The sequence below is a fragment of the Tasmannia lanceolata genome, unplaced genomic scaffold (genome assembly GCF_043159265.1).
Source record: "Tasmannia lanceolata isolate RefF3 unplaced genomic scaffold, GAP_Taslan_0.1 ptg000004l, whole genome shotgun sequence".
Classification (NCBI taxonomy): domain Eukaryota; kingdom Viridiplantae; phylum Streptophyta; class Magnoliopsida; order Canellales; family Winteraceae; genus Tasmannia; species Tasmannia lanceolata.
The window spans coordinates 10,147,258-10,172,884 of NW_027518681.1; the positions used below are offsets into that span (position 1 = coordinate 10,147,258).

General features: G+C 38.4%; 2 protein-coding genes, 1 long non-coding RNA gene, 1 other non-coding gene and 2 pseudogenes across 5 annotated transcripts; 2 read left to right on the forward strand and 4 right to left on the reverse strand.

The window, feature by feature from the left end:
* The first annotated feature begins 2,411 nt into the window (after positions 1 to 2,411).
* LOC143876288 (uncharacterized) lies at positions 2,412 to 5,306 on the forward strand. Its single transcript, XM_077378025.1, has 2 exons — positions 2,412 to 2,526; positions 4,337 to 5,306. Exon 2 carries the CDS (start codon positions 4,356 to 4,358, stop codon positions 5,289 to 5,291), a length of 936 nt encoding a protein of 311 aa, XP_077234140.1. The 5' UTR covers positions 2,412 to 2,526; positions 4,337 to 4,355; the 3' UTR covers positions 5,292 to 5,306.
* Positions 5,307 to 9,952: 4,646 nt separating this feature from the next.
* Positions 9,953 to 10,566, reverse strand: LOC143876289 (uncharacterized). Its single transcript, XR_013250346.1, has 2 exons — positions 10,220 to 10,566; positions 9,953 to 10,124 (listed from the first exon to the last, which is right to left on the reverse strand). It is a non-coding gene; the product is annotated as an uncharacterized LOC143876289 (long non-coding RNA).
* Positions 10,567 to 14,003: 3,437 nt separating this feature from the next.
* On the reverse strand, positions 14,004 to 17,185 carry LOC143875834 (pentatricopeptide repeat-containing protein At1g08070, chloroplastic pseudogene; annotated as a pseudogene).
* A 306-nt stretch (positions 17,186 to 17,491) lies between these two features.
* TRNAI-AAU (transfer RNA isoleucine (anticodon AAU)) lies at positions 17,492 to 17,565 on the forward strand. The gene has a single exon. It is a non-coding gene; the product is annotated as a tRNA-Ile (tRNA).
* Positions 17,566 to 18,978: 1,413 nt separating this feature from the next.
* On the reverse strand, positions 18,979 to 21,814 carry LOC143875835 (serpin-ZX-like). Its single transcript, XM_077377424.1, has 2 exons — positions 21,256 to 21,814; positions 18,979 to 19,938 (listed from the first exon to the last, which is right to left on the reverse strand). Exons 1-2 carry the CDS (start codon positions 21,652 to 21,654, stop codon positions 19,141 to 19,143), a joined length of 1,197 nt encoding a protein of 398 aa, XP_077233539.1. The 5' UTR covers positions 21,655 to 21,814; the 3' UTR covers positions 18,979 to 19,140.
* Positions 21,815 to 22,994: 1,180 nt separating this feature from the next.
* LOC143875634 (serpin-ZXA-like) lies at positions 22,995 to 24,895 on the reverse strand (annotated as a pseudogene). Its single transcript, XR_013250161.1, has 2 exons — positions 24,518 to 24,895; positions 22,995 to 23,789 (listed from the first exon to the last, which is right to left on the reverse strand). The product of XR_013250161.1 is annotated as a serpin-ZXA-like (transcript).
* Between the last annotated feature and the right edge of the window lie 732 nt (positions 24,896 to 25,627).

Consider the following 25,627-nt stretch of genomic DNA (forward strand, 5'->3'; position numbering starts at 1 on the left):
CGAGAGACAGAAAGAAATCTAAGGGCTGATGAATGATTATAAAAAACGAGCCATTGAATTGTATGTCAAAGGGTGGGGACTGAATGAAGAACTTAGCTTTACGTGTTGAAAAACGAATTGTAGTGTGACTTTGGCAATTGTTTTCCTGAAGAACTTTTAGACAGGTATTGAAGCAGAGTAGATTATTGAAAAAAACAAAGGCACGATTAGTGTTTAATTTTGTTTATCAAGTTGTGGAAGCTATGCATGTGTATGATGTAAGTTGGTGTGCCTGGTGTAATTTGAATATGGGCTTAGTGCGTCCTACCTTGGAATGGCACTGCCCAAATTCACTTTACGGCCGGGAAAGAATTAAAAAAAGCATAATCACTTTCAAATAAATTTTAAATTAAAAGGTGTTTAACACAAAAATTTTAGTTGTTTGCGAGTGAATACTATATCCCTATAATTCATCAAGTGGGCATACCATATCACTATATTGGGTCATCATGCAACAATGGCATTTCATTTGATCTGATTGTGAAAAGATGAGGGTGAGTGGAAGACTAACATTAAGAACAGGACACCATTAATTTGGGATGATATTAATCATGGAAAAGATATTTCCACCCACTTTTCATCATTCCCACCCTTCTTTGACTTTAAACCAATTACAAGAGATGGACTCTGTATTTTGCCGTTTTTATCTATAGTATATATAAAGTAAGGTTTTATATTCTCTTTTGGTATTCATACTTTTAATATTTTTTGGCGATAAGGGTGATTACGAGTTTGTAGAAACGATGATCTACCCAGTGCAGACGGGGTGGTATTGTATCTAATGAGAGCGTGATTTTTAGCGATCCATTATAGGCGTTTTCTAAATCTTTCTCGGGTTAATGTTTTTGTTATTTTGATTTATTTAAGAATCAAGCACCAAGAGAGCAATCACACAAGAAATCACACAAGCGAGTTGGTTGCCGGGTTTTTTCTAACTCTTGGGACTTTTTTTTTTATCCTGGGAACTTTTTAATCCCAACAGTGAAGCCAAATAGGTTTTTCTTTTTCCTACAATTTCAGAACTTCCCGCCAAAATTTAGGGGTGTCATTACCAAATATGGGAAAGGAAGGGAAGAGAGAGAAAGAGAGAGGACATCATTCCCAAGGAAAGAAAACGAGGGGACAAAGAGTCCATGTCACCACATAAGCAATCATTACAAGAGTGGGATTAAAAAAATTCTAGTGCTAAAAGGCAACCAAACATGGGATGGGTTCAAAATTTTACTAGATTATTCCTAGGACAAAAATTTAACTGGCAAAAAAACGGAGAAGATTTACATGGAAAACCCTCAAATTAAGAGGGAAAAATCACAGCGTCTCTCTCAAGGAAGCATGATTCTTCCCTGGGAGCCTTCGATTCCCGTTTTGATTCCCGCTTTCGATTCCTGCTCTGGCAACGTTGAGCAGGAATCTTCCCTGGGAGCCTTCGATTCCCGTTTCAATTCCCACTTTCGATTCCCCGCTCTGGCAACCTTGGTCTCTCTCAAGTTTTCACCCAAAACTTGAGGAAATACAAATCCTCACAAAGTCTGTACATCAAGAGGATTAAACGGTGTGGTAAAAATCTTTAAGAAGACTGCCGTAAAGTTGTGGGTTTTGATCCCAAAGCAAAACCCCAAAAAAATGCAAATGAAAGGTTTTTTTTTCTTCTCCTCCTGTCACTCCTTTCTTCTTTCATTTTTTTTATCTCATTGTTTTTGGCACACACCCACGATTATGTTGTCTTTCCTTTTTCAATAAGATTTCGAACCTTGTATCCAATTTTAATAGGATTCTATTTCTCATAAGGGTGTGGGGCCCACATTGGGCATGCTGGCTATGTATGTTTAACTGTGTAAGGTTTTGATGAGATCGAATACATTTGTGCTGGTGTATTCCCACCCTATTTGGACACATATTATGTTAAACTTACCAATTACTCCAAAAGCTTAAGCTGTTGGAGAAGGCAGAAGGCCGTAAGGGTGTGGGGGCTCTCCACCCTTACGCCGAGAAGAAGAAAAAGAAGGGAAGAAGAGACATGCAGAGATTTTTTTTTTTTTTCTATTCATTTCTTTATCCGGGTGAAACTGATTTTCCCCCTTGTTTTGATGTGGATGTCTCTGCAATCCAAGCATCTAATAATATGCCCGCCTTCGAAATGGACGGTTTGGATCAACTATGGTGGACTCTATGTCGACTGAAGCATTCCTCCAGCGACTGATAGTAGCACAAATTACCCGGCTATTCTCAGTGAATTGACCAAATTATCCCCGGTTAACAATTAAATTGTCTCAGTTTGTTGCTTTTAAGGCCAAACGAATGGAGTCCCGCAAACGGCCAACTGCCTTTTAAAGTTTCGTTAGGTTGGCCCCACTTCCCGGCTATTCTCCGGAAACTCACAATTATAAAATCCACCACCCTATAAGAACTTCCTCCGATCCTCTCTCTCATACACGGATTTTGTGTAAGGAATTTGCTCTATTTTACTTCAAATTGCAGAAGCAAAAGGTAAAACAAATTTTTTTCGTATTACCTGTCGATTAATGTTGGAATGTTTAAATCTTTATGTAAAACTCCGTTCCTTTCGACGTAAAATTTGTTTTATGTTATAACTGCGGATGATGGCTCGCTCGTGTTGACGCCCTAGCACTTTTTGTGGTATTCATGATCGGTTGCAAAGACAAACGGGCACGACGCCAGGGCACCGTGGATGATTGCTTATGTTGGCCCTATTAAGTGGCATTGATGGTTGGTTGCAGAGAACATGCGTGATTGCTCATACGCGTGCATACTGGGGCATACCGGGCCTATCGGGGCATACGTGTGCATATCCGGGCAAAAACGCCCAAAACTTGCGCATTCCAATGCTCACCGGCATGCATATCCGGGAGGAGGCGCGTTTGAGCCGAGACACTACGAGACAATGCGGAATATGGGAGTCCAAGCTGTGTGCATGCCTATTGCCTAGTGTGCAAGGCTTGTGTGAACATAAAACAAAATTTACATCCATTTTTACGTCGAAAGTAACGGAGCCTAAAAAGAAATTATATTTACACCCCTTTTGTTTGTTTTCTCCTTAAAAATGACATCATCTTCAAGAATAGCTGAACAAAATGAGGTATCAAAAAGAAGAAAAACAAAAGGGGTGGCAAAACAGGAAAAATGGGGTGAATTTTCTCGTTGAAAACTTTACTTAGACACTTTGGAAATCCAAACCTTTACTTTGGACCGGATTATCAGAATCAAGATGATGGGTTTCATCTTCTTTTTTCCTTTTTTTTTTAAATAAATAAAAATGTACTCTTTGATTTTCCCTTTTACATTCTCGAAATGTTCTTCTCAGAACAATTATCTTTAATTCGGATACATGGATCAAAATTTTCTTTATGCTGTTTGATTATTTCCTTTTCTTTTCCTAATACGAGGCATTTTTTAGGCATTCAGGAAAAAAAACAAGGCAGTTTTCGTCTGTCATTCGAATCTGGGGTGAATTAATTGTTAGGTTTTCCTTTGTATTCTATCAAAATCAGGTTTCTTTCAATAATTACTTCCTTTCTGGTTGCCTCTAAAAACATTGGTGTATAATTCTTATGTCCAATTTGCACAAGAGGTAAAATTAAAATAATGATATCAGCTAATAAGAACCAATTTTGGTGGCATCCCAAAGTGGCCATAAACCTATTTTTGATTGCTTCAATAAAATAAAAGAGAAAAATGCTTTGATCAGGCCACATTTTGTATTGTATTTGCATCAAATTTTCGGATTAGATAAGAATCAGGCCTTCAAAATTGTACCTAAGAGACAAGAGAAGAAGCGGACCAGCTGTCGTTTTTTACTTCTCGCCCTTCTTTCCATCAGCAAGAGAGTAGCAGATCCTCCCATATTTCCAGGTTTTGGAAATCTCAAGATGCAGGAGAGATTTTTAAAAACTAAATTTCTCACTTAAAATCCAAGAAACATCCAAGAAACGCTGTCAGAATTTTAAAAACTAAATTTCTCACTTAAAATCCAAGAAACGCTGTTAGAACAGCATACAACAGCTTGATCATGAACCCTCGTTGACACTGTTTTCAAACTAAAAACCTGGATTCTAAAATCCGCGCATCCAAACGGCCCCTTAATGTTTTCACTACAATTTTATATCATTGCTTCTTTGACATTAGCTTTTTCATTTAAGTTATTTTCAGATTTGTACTTTTATCATTGAATCATTTCACTGGTATAAAGTATCTCATATTTTAAATTAAAATCATATTATGATAAATTAATCCTCAGATTAATCTTACATTTATGTTCTGCGTTGTCTCTTGGGATCAGGCCTATCCCCTGTTGAAAGATGGCATCTAGTGAAAACCCAGTGGGTAAGAAAGAAGAAGGAGATGAGGAGAAGGGGGGTTTCATGGATAAGGTGAAGGATTTCATTCATGACATTGGAGAGAAGATTGAAGAAGCCGTAGGATTCGGCAAACCCACCGCCGATGTAACAGCAGTCCACATTCCTTCCATTGGTTTGAAAAAGGCCGACCTCGTGATCGATGTTCTCATCACAAATCCAAACCCAATTCCAATCCCTCTAGTCGACATAAATTATTTGATCGAAAGTGATGGTCGAAAGCTTGTCTCCGGCCTCATCCCTGATGGGGGTACTGTCCATGCCCATGGAACTGAAACTGTTAAAGTACCATTAACACTAATCTTTGATGATATTAAGAGTACTTACAATGATATTAAAGGTGGCAGCATAATTCCTTATAAGGTCAGACTCGAGCTTATTGTGGATGTACCAGTTATAGGGAACATTACTCTGCCTCTAGAGAAGACCGGCGAGATACCGGTGCCTTACAAACCAGATGTAGATTTAGAGAAGATAAAGTTTGATAGGTTCTCTTTCGAAGAAACAAGCGCAACCCTTCATCTGAAATTGGAGAATAAGAATGACTTTGATCTCGGATTGAATGCTTTGGATTATGAGGTTTGGCTTGGGGAAGTAAGCATTGGTGGTGCTAATCTTTCCAAGTCTGCGAAGATCGACAAGAACGGGAATGGGGTTATTGAGGTTCCAATTTTGTTTAGGCCCAAGGATTTTGGATCAGCACTTTGGGATATGATAAGGGGGCGGGGCACTGGTTATTCGATGAAGGGGAACATAGATGTGGACACTCCCTTTGGACCCATGAAACTGCCCTTCAACAGGGAAGGGGGTAGTACAAAGCTCAAGAAGGCAGAAGACAACGATGATGATGATGACGACGACGATGATGATGTGAGTTGATATCAAGCTCTTAATTACACTGCATTTGTTCTTTAAGTCATTTCTTAGTATTCTACCTTGTAATTGGAGTTATAATTACAAAATTTTCAAAAATGAATCTGATTTTTTATGCCTCATACTAGAGTTTTAAAAAATCCAATATTTTTGGAATGAGATCTGAATTTTCTGAATCAAATACAAAATTTATGTATAATTTGGAATTTTCTCATATATTTCTTGTAAAAGGCATTGTAATGAAAATTGAACTCCCATCTTAATCTAGCAAACATATGTACTTAACCACCCTTATATGCTTTTTTTGTCTCATGTTTATAGAAATTAGCAGATATAGCAGATATACGTGCTTAAATAGAAAAACACAATTTTTTTTTAGCATTTTTCCCAAAAACTTCCCCTGGCCAATTTATTCCTAAATCTCAACTTTGAAGCTACGAATTGGACAAAGACATGTGCTGGTGTTTTCTGTCGACACAAGGAGTCTTCCATGGCATCTCTGAGTGAACTACATAGAAGATGCTCAAATCAAATTTACACAGAATTACTCTTCGAATGTCAAGAGTAGCAAAACATAGAGGCCAAATTTAAGCCCATCCTCGATTTTCATGATGACAAGTGTGCATAGAAGGCAATCCATTTCTTCTGATCATCCCAATGTTGAATATTTTTTTTCTTGGGAAAATGTGGTTGTGTTGTAAGACAAACATGCTGATGTTCAGATACATATTTTTAGCTTTTAGGGTTATTTATGTTCGGCTTAACTATCTGCCTAGCAAGTGTAATTGCCATATGAAGTACTTTATTTCATATTTATGCCTATATCCTTACATGGATTTTTTTTCTCTTTTTTTGCCCCATTTCTATGTTTTTACCGACTGGAACTCCTAAGTTACAGATATATCTGCAGCATTTGTAGATAATATTGCTTATATTACTCGGTCTTTGACAGCATCAATACTTACAACTAATTTGTTTTGCTGGTGCAGGATTAAAGTTAACCACCATGCGGCACGGGTTCTGGTTTGAGCACCTTTTAATCTTATTTTTCTTGTCATTTTCTTATTATTAGTTTACCGTTGTGTTTGGTGACAACGTGAAAGTAGAATTCAGGGTTCTGACAGTGATTTATGCCATTTTTGTAAAGCAAAATGATTTGCTATTTCATTGGCAAAGTTTAGCACAGTCAATGTAAGTAATTTTGGTGAAAATTTCTGAACTGGGTTTTAGATTTGGACTGAGAAAGTATCTTGAGTGAATGTGCTGTAGGCCTTTGTTATTGGTATTGGGAAGTAATGCTCGCCGTTTCTAAAACCACGCTCTTTCTTACCAGTTAAGAATCCAAAATTAGCCTTCATGTTTTTTTTTTTTTTTTTGAATGATAAATTGGCCTTCATGTTTACATTAAACTTTTTGCCTTGATAATTGATTTTAGTTTATTTTTTCTTAATAAGTGAAGATTACAATCTGATCCAGAAAAACCCAGTCCTCATAGAAGGTTTAAGGGTAGGAGAAAATGCATCCAGATTTGCTAAGAGTACTGCTTACTAATCACAGTTGCAGAGTGCTTGTTTTATATATGATATCTCGATGAAGATAGATCAGCACTAAATGCAATGACAACTAGTAATGAGATAAAAATAACCACATAAAAAATAGGATACAATGTGTATCCATAGAGTCCTAGTTAGCTATACAAAGGACCTAGTAGGATATAAAGAAACATGGAGATCATCTACCAGTGTTATCACAATAAATATGTGGTAATGCATAAATGAAAATACAAAACATCCCGAATCAAAGACTGAATCCAACAAATATCACTCATGGTAGAGGCCAATACACAATACTCTGCTTTTGCATTGGAATGAGACACATTCGGTTGTTTCTTAGAGCACCAAAGAATCAAATTAGATCTGAAGAACACACAACCGCCAGTATGGACCATTGTGGTAGGCACAAATGAATAAATTAGAATATGCTTGAAAAGTCGATGAGAGATTTAAGTGTGCCGTTTAGGCAAATTTGACTAACTGCGTATGAAAATTCAGGCCATGTCAACATGCTGTGATATGTAGTAATGTTAGAGACTAGAGACAGGGTCACCATCAAACATTGATAGTTTAGAACCAGTAGCAGATGGTGTAGAAAGAAGCTTATAAGCATGTGAGATTCCTGACCTTTGAAGTAGTTCGAGAGCATACTTGGATTGTGACATAGACAAGGAGGCTACAGTCCTAGAAACTGCAATGCCTAAAAAAATACAAATCTGTAATTCCATTAAGCATTGCTGCTAGTGAGGAAAATATCATTAACACAGACCAATAAAAGAATGGAACCCATTGAGTTGTGTTTAAAGAAAAGAAATGTATCACTGCAACTATTGGAGTCACCTTGTTCTTCAAGGATCGAACTGAATCGTTGAAACCATGCACAATGAGCCTGTTTAAGACTACAAGGGCCTTGCGCAACCAACAACCAAAGTGAGGGCAGCCGAATCAAGTAATCTGAAGGTTGTTGCATTTAGACGATCTCGTTTATGGGAGGCATGTAAGATTGTAAGAAGGCATTGCTAATGTCAAGTTGTCGAATTGGCTAGTGAGGAGAGCAGGATAGAGCAAGTACCAATCTTATGGTAGGAGCTTTCACGACCAGGCTAAAGGTCTCTAGAAAATCAATGCCATGTTGTTGGTGAAAGCATTTGGCACCAGGCCGAGCCTTGTGACATTCCAAGGAGCCATCAACTTTAAGTTTGTTTTTAAAACCCACTTGAATCCAGAAAGATTGATGTGTAGAGGGGTTTGGATAAGAGACCAAGTTCCATTTTGAAGAGGTGCATTGAACTCTTCGTTCATAGCAAGGCACTAAGATTCATATTTCGAGGCCTCAGAGAAGCATGTTGGATTATTCACTGTGGGAAACTTAGAAAGGTATAAGAGAGGATGCTTGGTAGTAAGCAAAGATTTTGGTTTTCAAAAACCATATTTTAGGCTAATAATCAGAGGATGGGTATTATATAATGAAGGTAAAAGATGTAAAGTGGTAACAAGAGAGGGTGAGTGGACGGGTTCAAGAGAATAGGGAATGACTGTAAAAGTGGAAGAAGAGGGAATACGAATCACAATTGGTAGCCGGAGGAGAGACAATAGAGATAATGGCGAGCGGAGGTGTGGTTGAAGATGGAGGGGGTTGAAATTGTCTGTGAAGTATAGTGACTGTGGTCAATAGTGAGGGTGGAGTGTCATTGTGAAGTCTAGCAAAGGGAAAAAGTTGTTTCATCAAAAACTACATGACGTGAAATGACCATAACAAACAAAAATGTGTGGTCGAGTCTAAGGGTCTAGTTTGGACTTGTATGGGACCAAAAGCAGTCACAGGCGTTAGCGAACGTCCGAAGGTGGTTGTACTCAAGAGAATGACCAAATAAGGCTTCATTAGGAGAGTTTCTCTTTAAGAGTTGTGAGCCAATTAATACTGTGGATGCTTGTCGAAAGGCTTCTATCCAAAATCATTGTGGGAGATGGGCGTGATCTCATAAGGACAATCACATTTCAATAATGTGATGGTGTTTGTGTTCAGCAATGCCATTTTGTTGAATGTATGGGGCAAATTATCAAGTGCTTGATCCCAAATTCTCAGATAAAATGGATCTAAATGGTCACCTAGTATACTCTCCTCCGCTATCATAGTCTTTTGAGATAGTGAATTCTTGATCAGTGCCTAACGGTTTTAATTTTAAAACATGATGCAACATCACACCATTCAAAAAAAAAAAAAAAAAAAAAAAAAAAACATGATGCAACATCACTTATCAGGTGGATTGGAAATATCCATGAGGAATGAATATAATCATCCATAAACAATAAGTAAAACCAACGGTTATAATTTCTAAGTGCAAGAGCATGTCTCCACAAAATAATTTCATTCTCAGGTTCCTATCCTGATACCAAATAGTCAAATCAGTTCACTAAATCAGTTTATAATTGGTGGTGTAGTGTGGATACAGAAATCATGGACACTCTTTGGAAACTTCTCGAGTCGATTGTTGACTCGCCTGAGTCAATGATTGCTTACTTAGCCGAGTTGTCATGAAAGTCCAAGTGTTTTCCCTATCAAATCATTCAAAACTCCTTTGACTCGCTAGAGTTAATAAAAAATTGACCTCATCAAAGTTTTGAAACACTGATTATGATAAGCCCACCTTTTGGATTTTTTTAAGGCTGCATATATGCTCCCCCCACCATATCTTTGTTTTTTCAATATAAAAATCATAAGAAAAGAATCCTTTGTAGTCCACACACAAATTGTCTGCCATCATTGTCTAGATCATCTCAACCATTCACGCGGATGTATGGTTGGATGATCCCGACCATCCATCATCATGCACAAAAATACACATCAGATCAATCGTTACCATTGCTTCAATGCACAATTCTTGTGGAATATGGATCGTTGAACCGTTAGATCAATTACAGGCCATTGGTGGTCTGAATAATTTCTGTACTCTTTTTGGTTCATCTGCCGTAATGATCAGAAGGCTAGGATTGTCTGATCAGTGTGATTTTTTGTACCATAATAAGTAGGGTAAAGCATATAGATGGTCCAGATAATCTGGGCTAACTACGACAGACCAGAGGCGAGTGATCAACAAAAGAGAGAAGAAGAGATTAAATAAAAATGCTAAGAAAGATCATCTAACTTTTTTAATATCATGGTTTTCCACTATTTCTTTTCTTTTGATTCTTGAGAGCCATACAACTAAAAAATGAAGTTTAAAAGATGAAGGAACAACAGAAGAAATCAAGGCAGTTCTCTGAACAGTCATACAAACAGGAACAGCTGCAAAAAAAAATATGTAAAGAAAAAATTACAGAACAGAAGGGAAAAATAGATCAGAAATAACAAAACATATGAGCAAAGGTTAAGATGCTCACCATCTATTGATTACCTTATCCTGTATATCATCTGACTGGTAGTCTTTGCTAGAAATCATTTGAGAAGGAGGTGGTTCCATCTCTGTCTCTGTCTCTGTCTCTCTCTAAGTTGTAGTTTTAAAGGGAAAAAGTGGGGTTTTTGGGAGAATGGTTATGAGAACTGTAGAAGAGAAACCCATGTGAGTCATGTGACTACACTTTCTCTGTCATGAGAAAGACATTGCCTTTTGTGGAGGAGGTTATAAATAAGCATCCTGCAACTTTTTAAAGGCTACTGATATTGGCACTATCATGTTTTGTCGTTTCCTTTTCAATTGGTTTCTAAGAGCTTTTTTGGGAATTGTTATAGCTTTTGACAGCTGGTTAAAGAATAAAAAGAAGGTGAGTTAAAGCCCATTATCAATACATGTAGTGCCAATAAAAAATAAGTACAGGGAAATGATATTTCTACCCGCCCCTCCATTTTCCTCCACTCTCTATCATCTTATCCTAAAAATGTCTGCTTTTTCCAACCCTCTTGTTTGTCTTATCCTAAAAATGGCTGCATTACACCACTTTGGTTTGTTTTAACTTTTAATCTTTGTTTTAAGGAAAAGACAAACAAAGGCGGTGAAAATATCATTTCTTTATAAGGGCCTATAGGGGCTTACACAATATAAAATCTCATGAGTATATCCTTTACCTTAGAAAAGAAAGAGAGAAAAATTAGAGGAATGCTAAACTCAAGGTTGCCCCCATTGGTTGAAAGTCACCACATTGCCTTTATAATAGCACTCAAAATGTAAAAATCAAAGGCAATAAAGCACTTTGGTGATTTTCAACCAATGGGAGCACTCTTTCATCTTATTTATGTGGGGCGCCCGAGTTTAGCATCCCTTAGTTTATGTAAGATGCATGAAGTTATAAAAACCTATGCCAAGGGCATTTTGGTCACACTGCTTAAGTGCTGTTTTGGCAGTTCTGCATTGCACAAATGACCTGGATTGCTATTCAATGCTTACGCTGATTTTGGAAAAGAATAGATATTTGAAGCGGATTCTACGTCTACAGTTTTCTTTTCTCCTAACGCCACTATCTCTTTCCCTTTTTGCCCCAATGCTCATTTTCTGTTCCGTTCTCTTTTAAGTAGTAGAGTTTTTTTTTTGGGTAGCTATTGAGTAGTCATGGTTTAAAATTTCGACCGAAATCCGAAATTTCGGATACCTGTGGGGACCGAAACCGGAATTGTCTGAAATTCCATTTTTCGCCCTTTACCAAATTTCGGACCGAAATTACCGTTTAATAACATTATTTATTAAAAAAAAAGAGTGATACAAAATTTAGGTCCGAAATTTCAGAATTTGGGTCTGAAAATTTGAAATTTGGGTCTGGAATTTGGAACCAAATTACCAAATTTCGGACCGAAATTTGGGTTTTTGGTGGGGTCCAAAACGGTTACCTAAACCGGATTTTTAAACCTTGGTAGTAGTTGAGTTGAACAAAGCTTAGGCTAGGGTAAAAGTTTTCATGGAAATTCATTTCCTTGAAAAATGAGTTTTTTAGCATTTGGCTAACTCAATTTACATGGAAATAAGTGGAATTTTTCTTTATTTCCTTCTAAAATTGGACCTTTTTTGTGGGACTTACATAAGTTGGTTTCGGCGTAGAGAAACTTGAGAACAAGTAATAGAGAGCCATCCATTACCCATCCGAATATCATGGGTGTTGGAAAATCAATTGCATTGTTATTCAGTACTTTGGACCTCATGGGTGTTGGAAAATCAATTGCATTGTTATTCAGTACTTTGGACCATCTATTTCAAAATTACATACACATTGGATTGAAAATTTTGAAACCTAGGCTCTGTTTCTTTCGACATAAAATCCGTGTATTAGAACCATTTTTCACTTAAAATGGACGTAAAATTTGTTTTACGTCCATTTTACATACAAAGAAACATAGGTCGATGGAAATTTGCAACCTTATGGACTAGTTTGGGTGTGTAATCTAATTTAATTGTGGGTGCAGCTGTGTCTGAACTTGCAATCTAAGTGGATTTGAGGTGCAATTAAATCGCAAACTTACCCACAAATTACATTTAACTTTTAAAATGTCCCTGCACCCACAGATTTCATCTCTCTACGTGAGTGAAAAATGGAATCTAGTCAAACTCAAAAGTTCATACTTCATCATTTTCAGATATTTCAGTACAAATGACTTTATTTTAGGCTGAAATGCAAAGGCTGCTCCCACACCTTAATCTCTTGAAGGCGGTGAACACTTCTTTGGGGCAACTCTTTTGGGCATTTTTGGGTACCTTTGGTTTTTATTAAAGTTGCCTTGATTTTAACAAGGCAGTTAGGCAGTTCAAGGATTAAGTAAGCTTCGTTTAACTTAGAAAAACACTTTGAAAATGGAACTTTGTTTGGAAAATAAAGACCAAGGTGGAAATAGACAGACGATCTGGTCATTTTCCATGGTGTTCTTAGCGTTTGGTGGGGATTCCAACCCTCTTGTCTTTTTGCGCATGTGTCACAACAGAGGATCCTGTCCTTTTTTTTTCCAAAAGGATTCCATTTTGCTAGCAGTGCTCTTTAACTAGACGCGGCAAAATGGGACCCGTACCCGCGGGTACACCTGGCCCGCAGGGGTATGGGTACCAATTTCAATACCCGCGAAAAAAAATGCCCGCACCCAACCCATACCCGTGACCCGCGGGTGGGTCTGGGTCGGGCGTTGGTGCCCGCGGGTTACCCGCCATTCGGTTTTCAACTTTTTATTCTTAAGGCCTAAACACTAAAAAATAGACTATGTGGGTGGGCCAACAAAACAAGTCAAAGCAATCAAATCATGTGATTGGTATCTTTGGTTGTCCGAAAACAAACATTTGTTAAAGTAAATGAAAAATTGTATGATGAATGGCCGTATAAACATGTACTCATCATCCCATCCTTGATATTTGATCCAACATCCGCTGACTTGTTAAGAAGCTGCTGTTGGATTAAATATCAAGGCTTGTACATCCATCGTACCACCTTTATGTGTTCATACACCCATTCATCATATAATTTCTTTTCGGAAATATATATATAATTTCTTCTTTAAATTTGCCAGGTATACCCGTACCCGCCCGGGTGGGTTCAGGGTTCATGAAAGGCTACCCGTACCCGTGCGGGTATTTCTTACCCGTACCCGCCGGTATCCGTACCCGCACGGGTTACCCGTTTGCCAGGTCAATCTTTAGCTAACTTATATGTGCTTTGAAATTTTTGTTTCCTTATGTTAAGAAAGTTCTTCATTTTAATAGAGAATTTTTTTGTTGCAAGGATAATGTTTCTGGTGTATCTTTAATGGAGGGGGAGGGTTTGCAAGCTGATTTCTACATCTTTTAACATCTGACATCACTTTTGTTTCAATGGAATTCATCAAATTCTCCAAAATTCCAACGGCTCTGAGTTTCTGGACAGATTTGTGTATTTCTTGCTTTTCTTAATTTCTTCTTCAATTTTTTCTCAAATATTTGATCTCGATGAAACTTTGTGGCTTGTATAATCTGGTGAGAGGTTCTTGTTATCTTTTTACTATCCACATACTTTGGAGTTTGGAAGTCTTCTTCTGTAGATGTAGCCACATACCATGGTGAACCATGTATATCTGATTATCTGGTGTGCTTTATTTGTGATTATCTTGCACTTTGTTTATTTTTGTTCTTGCAAATCTAGTTTAACAAATGTTGCATATTGTTAACACACAAAACCGAAAAGACACTTTTGTATTGAGATTGTTAACAGGTCATCGTTATGGGCTGTTTGAGAGCCTAAATTTATAACAAGTGGTACCCTTAAAAGCTAGCCATTAAGGGGAGGGTGCCCATGTCCTTATAAGCCATTCCACATCACTTTACTTTTCCAATGTGGGATCGTTGCTTTCATGTGGAACCCCAAACATCACTTGCTCAATTGGCACCAAAAATGTTCTCTTTCTCTTATACCACTCTTTGTGCACCCTCGAGCTATTGCAATTTGTAGTTAGCTTCAAATAGACCATATTATAATCTATAATAGCTATTGAAAAATGGCCATATTAGCCTTTGGTGCATTTAGCAGAACGATAATACAGAAAGGCAATGAATTTTTTTTTTTTTTGAAAGATGACTTTGTTGACCAAAAATGATCCGAGCAGGGGACAAGATGTCCCCCATCCAGGAATCAAATACAGGAGCCTGAAGGCGATACAGTTGGAGTTACATTACAAAATGTTATGGTTACCGAATCCCCTCCCCCCTTAAATTCTCTGAGAGTGTAACTTGCATGGAGTCTAACAAGACACCCTTTTTAGCCAAGTCATCCGCTGTTTCGTTAGCTGAATGCCTTCTATGATTAATCTTAGGCCGGATCCTCCGTACTAGATCTTTCACTTCCGCAATATAATTCTAAAGCCGCCAGGATCCCTTTGATCCTTCCGTAGCCCATGTAATCACATTAGACGAATCCCCTTCGATGATCAAAGGACTAGAGGAATTAGATGAATACCATTTGATACCGAATAGCAGCGCTCTTATTTCTGCGCCTCGTTTGCATCACATATTCCAATCGGGCCTGAGTAGGACATCACCGTTCTTCCTTGATCATCATGGATTAATCCACCAATCCCAGCCCTGCCGGGATTACCAATAGAACTACCGTCAAAATTCAGCTTCATCCATCCCGCCAGTGGAGCCTCCTATTTAGGAGTGATTTTTGCCGGTATCTTCCTTTCCCATATAACCCGCCTTCCAATTCCTTAACATTTCCCCTGTTCTGTATGTAACTCCTTTGATATTTTAACCCATAAGCCAATGAAAAGGACCAGCTTAGATGCATAATTAGCTCAAAAAAAAAGAAAAGACTTCCATCAGGAGAATTTCTAAATAATCTGGATTGATCAGGTAAATTATCCAAGATCTTAGTATAGAAAACCAATGAAATAGACAAATTCAGACGCATAATTAGCTCAAATTCTCAAAAGACTTTCATGAGGAGGAAAGTTTCCTACCAATCTTAATTGCTCAGTTAAGTTATCCAAGATCTCATATACTTGAGGACACAGAGGATTTGTCCTATCACCCACAAGAAATTCATGGATCTTCTCCCCAATCTCTATCCAACTGCATCCAGGGGTTTTTTGAGTCCCATTGCATCTCATCGTTGTTCTTATATTATGTACATCATCCCATCTACTTGTGGCTGCATATATATTTGATAGAAGCACATAATTCCCATCGTCCTTTGGTTCCAATTCATCAAGATGTTGAGCAGCATACTCGCCAATCTCGATGTTTTTGTGGGTTGCAGAAGCACCCAACAAAGATCCCCAAACACTGGGACCAGGTTCAATCGGCATGTTATCTATAAACTTCTTAGCCTCATGAATTAGTCCTGCTCGGCCAAGGATGTCAACCATACAAGCATAGCTTTCCATTCTAGGTTCAATGCAAAAATCCTCAATCATTGAATTAAAAAACATGTATCCTTCACGGACTAGACCGCCATGAGAACAAGCTATCAATATACCAATATAGGTGACCTCATTTGGCCGAATGCCTGCCTTCAACATTCGTCCAAACAGAGAAATCGCTTCTTTGCAACGGCCATTCATGGCATAGCCATTTATTATAGCACTCCATGCAACAACATCCCTAGGATGGAGTTTATCGAAAACTCGACCTGCATCTACAAGGCTTCCACATTTCGCATACATATCCAAAAGGGCGGTTCCTATCAATAAATCAGAATCAATTCCAATCCTCTTAACCAAGTGTTCGATTTCCTTCCCTTTCTCAAGTGCTCCAAGTTGAGCACACGATGAAAGAACACTTAAATACATGACTTCATTAGGCTCTATGCCAGTATCTTTCATCTCTCTGAAGACTTCCAACGCCTCGGCAGCATAGCCATTCTTTGCATAGCCATTAATCAAAGAATTCCAGCACACAACATCTCTTTGTGGCATTCTATCGAATAGTTTGCGAGCCTCATCTACAAATTCACCTCTAATATACATATCCAACAAAGAAGTATACAAAATCATATTCATCTCCATACCTTTCCCAACCATGAAATCATGAACCCATTTCCCCTTATCAAAATCTCCTAATTGAGTGCACGCCGAAACCACACTCACCATCGTAACTGAATTCGGTTTCACCCCCAAACTCTGCATTTGTTCGAACAATTCCAAAGCTTCATTTGGAGCTCCATTCTGAGCGTACCCTGCTATCATTGCACTCCACAAAACAACATCCACTTCTTTAACCTCATCGAAAACCGATTGAGCCGACCCCAAATCTCCTACACCGAAAAACCCAGAAATAATTGAGGTATGTGAGACGATATCCCGTTGGGACATTTCATCATACACTAGGCATGCATCTTCAATACACCTGCACTTTACATAAAAATCAAGCAGAGCGTTCCCAACATAAATATCAGACAAAAAACCTGTTTTTAAAACATGGGTTTGAATCTGCTTCCCTTCTAAAATGGCCATCAAATTACCACAAGCCTTGAAAACAAAAGGGTATGTGAGGTGGTTAGGGAAAGTACCACTGAAATGCATTTGCTCAAAAGCGAGTAAGGAATGGTTATAAGGGCCGTTTTGGGCAAAACCCCTTATCAAAGCCGTCCAAACAAAGGAACTTGGGTGATGAATTTGGCGAAAGATTAAAGATGCAAGGCGCATATCGTGAGCAGAGCTGCAAAAATCGACAAATTTGGTGGCTAAAAAGCTGGAGTTTCTGAGTCCATTTGTGAAGGAAAATGCGAGGATTTGGTTGAATTGATGAATATGAGTGGTGGATTTCAGTAAATTGATGCATTTTTCCTCTGGGTCTTGGGTTTGGGAAGAGATTGAGGAGAAAGAAGGAAGAGTCTTTGTGGTCTTTGGGGCAAGTAGAATTCCTCTTTTCATGGCGGTATTTCATTTCAAATTCAAATCACTGGTTCAGCCACGAGGGACAGTTTTGTCATTAAAAAGGCCTACAGATGCTGGCACTACCATGTTTTGATAACTGCACCAACTCAACTTGTCTTTTATTATTTAAAGAACTGGCAAAGGATATTATGTTGTGGTTCCCGAAGCCGATTGAAAAAAGAAAACACAAGCCGTGTTTGTGCAATTATTAAAACTTTGTTAGTGCAGATGTCTTAAATTAGAGTCTGCAGTGTAAAAATAGCGTCGTGCGGATACCAAAAAATTTATAAAAGTCAATAATTTTTATAAATCTATTGTTAATGCTTTCATTTGTCAAAAATGGCCTATTAGCTCAGTTGGTTAGAGCGTCGTGCTAATAACGCGAAGGTCGCAGGTTCGAGACCTGCATGGGCCAAAAAGTAAATTTTTTTTACCCTTCTCTTTGTTTAGCCATGACTCGTTTCACAAAAATCAGTTAAAATTACCAACATCAACTTTATATTGTCCCCAAATTATCTTACGATAAGTGTTTAAGCTAAATTTAGACCAAATAAATAAACTAGTACAAAAGTATAAATAACACCTTCTCCAACAGCTTAAGCTTTTGGAGTAACTGGTCATTTCACAAAAATCAGTTAAATTTAGTAAAAATAGACTAAAATATGAGAGTAAAAATAGACTAAAATATGAGAGCGATAACTAAGAATCACTTCCATATGTTGAGTGTAGCCCCTCCTCTCATTAATCATCTTCGTCTACTTTTATCCTTCATCCATTACTGCAGGCGTGGGGACAGGAATTTACACTCGGGGGAGGGGGGCGGACTACTTTACACTTTGCATGCATTGGTCGGGCGGGGTGGTTTCTAACTTTGTTGATAATAAGACTGATCTGGAAAAACATAACAATTGAATAAAAGGGATTTTGCAAGTGCCTCCACCCTGCATTACTGCCACTGCCTTAATTGCAACCATTGTCTGACTCGTCAGCTCTTTCAGACATTTTGATTGATGTGACTTGCAATGATAACATTGCATACACTTTACACTAAAGATAGGGGTGTAACTTGGGTATGTTCAACCTGATTTTGGCTCGGGTTGGGTTGGCAATTCCTTGGGTTAGGGTTGGGAAAGGCCAACCCGATTTAATTTCGGGTTGGGTTAGGGTGGAGGCCTCGCCAACCCAACCCGAACCCAACCTTCGTCCCCTAATTTTATCATATTTTTCTTTGGGTTATTGTAATTTTCTATTTTGCCCAAGGTGAACCCGAACCAACCTGACCCGATTTCGAGTAGATGGGTTAGGTTAGGGTTGAGTGATTTAGAGGCGGGTTGGGCTAGGGTTGACCATCTTCAACCCGAGGCTCGGGTCGGGTTGGGTTAGGTTGGCCTCAACCCAATCCAACCCGAGTTGCACCCCTAACTGAAGATCATGTTGTCACTTGTGGATGAAGGCATCTTGGTTGGACAATATAAATCCTCGGTGTGCTTCTTGTGGCTTGTTTCTTTTTTTCTTTTTCTTTTTAAAACTTCGACAAACATTGCATATTGTTAATACACACAAAAAAAAGTGTGGCTTTAATGTTTGGACAATTAACATGTCATCATTGTGGGCTATTTAGCACCTAAAGTTTATAACAGTATCATCACCTAATTAGACATGCAGAATCAAAGAAGTATCGTTACAGGAGTGCCAATATATCATTTGTCCATTAATTTAGGGAAATGATTTCTGTGCTCAAGTGTTTTGATAAACATGCGCTCCACTTGTTTGTCGTGTAGTATTTAAAGGGTTTTAAGAGATTTTTGAGAACCGTAATATCCTCTGACATCCCTTTAAATACTACACGACAAACAAGTGGAGCGCATGTTTATCAAAACACTTGAGCGCTGAAATCATATCCCTTGATTTATTAATCCTACAAATGTTTCAACAGTTGATTTGCAGAGCAATCTCACATTGACCATGAAGTCTGAGAAAGAACTCCAAACTAATCTGCAGACAAGGGATTAAGAACATGCCCCATAAACAAGACAACCCTACTCAGATCTTCTCTAATCATAAACACAAACGGATGATCAGCTACGAAGTCCATGGGCGGCTCATCACGAATAAAAGCACATAAAGCAACTGCTAAAATCGCAGTAGAAGCAGCTGCTTCAGTTCCTCCCTCATTAACTTCAACAAGAGACCTGTGATGAACACTCGAAACATGAAGGTTACCAATAGGAGAAGAACCCACAATCATCTCAGTAAGCTCTGCTTCTATTTCTGAGAAAGGCAATTTCAATCCCATGTCTTTGAGAACATCAGAAGCTTCAAACCCAAATGAGATTTTGAACCTTGGGATCATGAGTTTCCCAATTTCAACGCGTCTGTGCGGAAGATGGTTATCTAAGAAACCCGAATCAGAACACATTTTCTCTATCAGATCTTGTAGCCCATCTCTCTTTTCAGGAAGAAACAAGTAAATGGAAAAGTGTCTCTGATCTTCGCCTCGAATGTAGGGGAGTCTGAAGACTTTGAAGCCATTAAAAGAGGAAAGGAACTGATCTTTCTTACTAGTCATGAATGGCACCTGAATAGAGCTTCCGTCAAGAAGATAGAACTTGGAGTCCTTGGTTTTGGATCTATCAAATTGTTCATCCCATGCTCCTTTAAAGTAGAGTGCATTTGCAAAAATAAGCTTGGCAGTGTCATCAACAGACCCACAAGGAAGAAGATCTTTGATGAGTCCATTGGTGTCCTTTTCAACCCATGTGTTCAATTCCTTTCTCACTTCATCAGGCTTCACAACAACATCATTATGAACAACAGCAAAAGCAAACAATTCATATCGAAAGAGGAGAAAGGAAGGTCTGTTTCAGTGACGGATAGTATTCAACTTTTCATATTCTTTGCATATTTTCTTTATCTCTATACTGATTGTGTTCAAACCTTTCGCAAATCGTTGGTGTGCCTAATCGGCCGTAACGGAAATAAACAAAAAGAAAATAGAAAGAGAAGGGAAGGGAGGTTGATTCCCAAAAGTCTGTTGTCTTAGGCAATTTTTGGTGGGGATTACCAGCTTGTTTTGATACATAAACTCCTTTTACTTCATTGACAATAGTCAATGAGAACAAATTAAGGCCCCTTGTTTAAATGTTGTTAGAATTGCCATAAATTAAGAAAGTGTTTAATAAAAGAGAGTAGCACCATTACCAAAACAGGGAAGGGGGGATATCATGTTTCAAGATAAAAAGGGGGGTACATATCAAAACATGGGAGTGTAAATACCACTATTAAAGCTAACGCATAGGAAAGGTGTCAAAAAGGCCTGGATCCACGAACAAAACTTGGCTTCAGAACAGTTTGGAGGAAGTTCCTCCAGTACGCTCTAATAGCAGGGGGTGTGGAAATATCAAATCCATGGCCACTTTTTATTTTCAAAAGGATTTGATATTTCCACACCCCTTGCTATTACACTGTTAGAAAGGGTCCTGGAGCAACTTCCTCCGAACGGATATGAACCCAAGTCTTATTCTGGATCCACCCATTTCCAAGTCCCTAGCAAATCCCCTTATACAAATGAGTGTATTTTGGTTATTTGTCAAGACATTAATAATGGAGGAAAATGATATTACCACTACCTTATTTTGATGATCGCACTCCTCACATTATTAAAAAATGCGGAATGGCCCGCACCGTAGGATGATCCAAACCGTCAATTAGATGGGCCACATCCTAAATAGGTTGTGCCCCAAAAATCATTTCCATAAGTTGATCTTAACCCTCTATAGATCGGAGGGTTAGGATCAACAATCTAATATTCAGTCCCTCTATAAGAGGAAAACAAATTATTAGCACTACTGTGGTTTTGACGAGGGCACTCCTCACTTTATTAAAAGTACGGTAGGTATGGCTCGCACCATAGGATGATTCAAACTGTCCATTAGATGGGTTGTGCCCCAAAAATTATTTCTATAGGTTGATCGTAACCCTCCGATCTATAGAGGGTTAGGATCAACCCTCTAACATTCGGATCGGAGGAACACCCCCTTCTTAGAATTAAACAATCGAATCTATACGAAAGGGACAATTGAATTAAACAGTAAAAGAATCTCACCTTGTTCTGAAAATCAACAGAATCAGCTTTTGCTCTGTAGACTGAATTCACGATCTCCATGAAATTGGGTCTGAGAGTAAGAGTCTTGTCGATCCAGACCCCATTAACAAAAGAGAGACGAGGTCCTCCGATTCTGGATCCATGGACCGAGTCGATGAGTAGAGAGGAGAGCGAGTTAAGATGATCAATGTTTTCGGATCCCAGAAACGAGAGTATCTGATCCAAAGTAGGCCCATTAGATCCGGAAGCGACTAAGCTGAGGGCAACATGGATTGATAATGGAGAGAAAACAAAATTAGAGCCTTTTCCAACATCACTCAATCCCACGTATTTCGCGAGTTCAAGACATGAAAATGTGTGGGCAGTGCTGTTGTTGGGTGTCCCAAACCAAAATTCCATACCGTGAAATTCTATTGAGATTTTACTTCATTGGGATTTAATAGTAGTTATTCTTTTTGGTGCAAAAAGATAAGTTATTTAAAGGAGAGAGAGATGGAGAGAGAGAGGCCCGGACAACCCCATATCCTCAGATGAATCAATGAGGGCCTCCTACCCTTCCAAATTTCATATGGAGTCCTCAGCATTGAATTGGTCGGGTCTCTATTAAAGCTTGATTGTAGCACCATTGTAGCTAGCATGGCACCTGTGTGGTACACAATGTATGACTTGGTGCTGTTTGTAGCCCAATTTACTAGAACATCCTTTAACAAAGATACAAGTACTAGTTTCTCTACTACTACATGGCATTATTGTCGAAAGATAGGTTCGTTTGGATTTTGAGTCCAAAAGTAATCACTAGACTCCAAATTGCATTTAATTTTTAGTTAAATAATCAATCTTGAACTCAAAATCAGCCTTCGCATTTTGAGTACCGATTTGTAACGAAAATCATGAAGTGATTCTTATTACACTCGACACCGCCGTGATTACCTCGAGAACTCAACAACCACTGCCAAAGATAGATGATCTATTTGATTAGCTTCAGGGCGATCAATTCTTTTCGAAGATCGATCTCTGTTCAGGCTATCGTCGGCTTAAGATTAGAATTGGTGGTGTTCCACACACAACGGAAGCCCAAGATAAGTCAATTGGAACTGATCAATCGAGCACCCAATTCGGAATTTAAGAATTCATTCATGGAATCATAGAATCAAACTGATCACAGAGGTGGCAGAAAAGAAGAAAGAATCTTGATGAAGTGACCAAAATCGTTGTACATACTAGTATTCATGTAGAATTATTGATAAAATTGATGATCTATTGGAAAATTATCACCAGCCCTCCTACGATTACCTGCTAAGGAACTGATTTCGAGCATATTGGCACTCCGGGGATCGCTATCCACAGTAGAACTTTTCCATAGGATGATCCTAACCCTCCCATCAATAGAGGAACTGAACATTAAACAGACTGCTATAGAACAGAGGGTTAGGATCATCCTATGGAGATGATCTATGGGGTACATCCTATTTACTTTATGACCCAACAAATAAACGGTTTCGATCATCCTATGAAGTGACCCCACTGTACTTTTTCCCCAAAATACTGGACTTGACAGGTACGCAGCATATACTATCATCATCTAATTAGAAAGGTAGAATGGAGGCAGGAGTGCCGTAACTGAAACAACAGGATGTGGAAATCATTTCCATATCCATTTATTTATCTAACAAATGTTTCATCAGTTCATTTGCAGAACAATCTCACATAGATCAGAAAGTCCTAGAAAGAACTTAAAACTAATTTGCAGACAAGGGATTGAGAACATGCCCCATAAACAAGACGACTCCGCTCATCTTCTCTAATCATAAACACAAACGGATGATCAGCTACAAAGTCCATGCGCGGCCAATAATTATAACTACTACAATCTAATACTGAAACTGCAGTAGTGGCAGCAGCTTCAGTTCCCTCCTCATTAACTACAACATAAGATTTGTGGTGAACACTCGAAACATAAAGGTTACCACCATGAGAAGAACCCATAACCATCTCTGTAAGCTCTGCTTCTTTTTCTGAGAAAGGCAAATGCAGTCCCATGTCTTTGAGAACACCAGAGAGGCTTCAAATCCAAATGACAATTTGAACCTTGGGATCATGAGTTTCCCAATTTCGACATGTCTGTACGGGAGATGCTTATCTAAGAAACTTGAATCAGAACCCATTTCCTCTATCAGATCTTGTAGCCCATCTCTCTCATAAGGAAGAAACAAGTACATGGAAAAGCATCCCTGATCTTCGCCTTGCTTGTAGGGGAGTCTGAGGACTTCGAAGCCATCAATATCGGGGAGGAATTGAACTTTTTTGCTAGTCATGAAGGGCACCTGAATAGAGCTTCCATCAAGAAGATAGAATTCGGAGTCCTTGGTTTCAGATCTATGAAACTCCTCATTCCATGCTCCTTTGAAGTAGAGCGCATTTGCAAGAATTAGCTTGGCTGTGTGATCCACAGACCCACATGGAAGAAGATCTTTGATGAGTCCGTTGGTGTCCTTTTCAACCCATGAATTTACTTCCTTTCTTACTTCATCAGGCTTCAGAACGGAAAAGCAAACGATTCATATCCAAAGAGAAGGAGAGATTGATAAATTCCGGGTTAGAGAGAGAGAGAGAGAGAGTTATAAATGATTAAATAACACCAACTCTAACAACTAAAGCTTTTCGAGTAATTGGTTGTTTCACATGGCATCGGAGCTCTTGCCTTAGGAGAGGTCTTAGGTTCAAAACCCAACAACTCCTTGATATTGAAAATCCGTGAAGTATTCAAAACCCAACAACTCCTTGATATTAAAAGTCTAAGTGTACTGTCAACCCAATAGAGGGGCCACACATGAGGGTGAGTGTTAAAGCATAAATTATAGAATAACACCAACTCTTAACAGCTTATGCTTTTAGCGTAACTAGTTGTTTCACAGAGGGGAGGAATGCATAAATTTTTAATATCAAGGAGTTGTTGGGTTTTGAACTTGAGGCAATAGCTCTGATACCATGAAACAACCAATTACTCCAAAAGCTTAGTAATCAGTGGTTTCACATTTTTTTGTGAAATCTGAATATTTTGCTGGGTTTTAGCTGCTGTTTGGGAAGATCAAAATTCATGGAGATTTAAATACGCGTTCCTAAGCTTCTCCTTCTGAGAATTTATATGGTGGGCGGCCCATAAATACAGTCGAGCCCACATTGTTGGGGCGATCCAAATTCTTCAGTTCCCACGAAAAAAGAGAGAAACAAATAGAAGAAAAAAAGAAGTGAAAAGTCTCACCTTGTTCTGAAAATCAGCAAAAGCAGCTTTTGCTCTGTAGATTGAATTCATGATCACCTCGAAATTGCATTTCAGAGTGTGAGTCTTCTCGACCCAGACACCATTGACGAAAGAGAGACGAGGTCCTCCGATTCTGGATCCATGGACCGAGTAAATGAGTAGAGAAGAGAGCGAGTTGAGATGGTCGATGCTTTTAGATCCCAGAAATGAAAGTATCTACTCCAATGTAGGCCCATTTGATCCGGTAGCGACTAAGCTGAGGGCGACATGGATTGATAAGGGAGAAAAGACGAAGTTCGAGCCTTCTCCAATCGCCCTCAATTCCAGGTGGTTCGCGATTTGCCCACACGAAGATTCTAACCCAAAATGTTCAGTCATCCTTGTCCCCAAATCCTTACACTTAAGCAGAGATGTATAAATGTCGAATCATTATATATTGCATGAAAGAGCGGTTACTGTTCATTTCTACAACATAAAACAAATTTTACGTTCGTTTTTACGTCCAAAGAGACGAAGCCTATTGAATAATGATATGGTAAAACCGAAGAGTAACTGACCAAATAGCCTTTTCAAATCACATATTAGCTTTCCCTTATTTTTTTGGGCTTTTCTTTTCCTTATGGTAAAACTACCCCTCCAATGCCTATGTGGAAGGATGGATATGTTCGGTTTCACTCTCGGTTGCACTTGCCGTTTCCATAGCTGCAATGTACTTTATTTATTCACCTATGTCACAAATATCTCCGATATTTTCAAAATATCACGTTTTTATCACGACATTTTGATAAAACTGACATAATACCAAAATAATCGTCGGATTTTATAAATATAGCGATATTTTCATTTTCATTATAAAATATCATGATAACATCATGATATTATCCTGATATTTTTACTATGTTTTTATTTTATATTTTTCCTCAAAATTTATATATTTATAATTTTTTTGAATAATTTTCTTTTTACCGTTTTTTCCCGGATATAAAACAAAAAATTAATATATCCCGAGATTTTCCGTTGCCAAGAAATTCCTGAGAACAATATTTGTGACAGAGATTCTCACCCTCCCAAAATGAGAAAGCAAGGAATGACTCCTTTTCTACTCTTCTT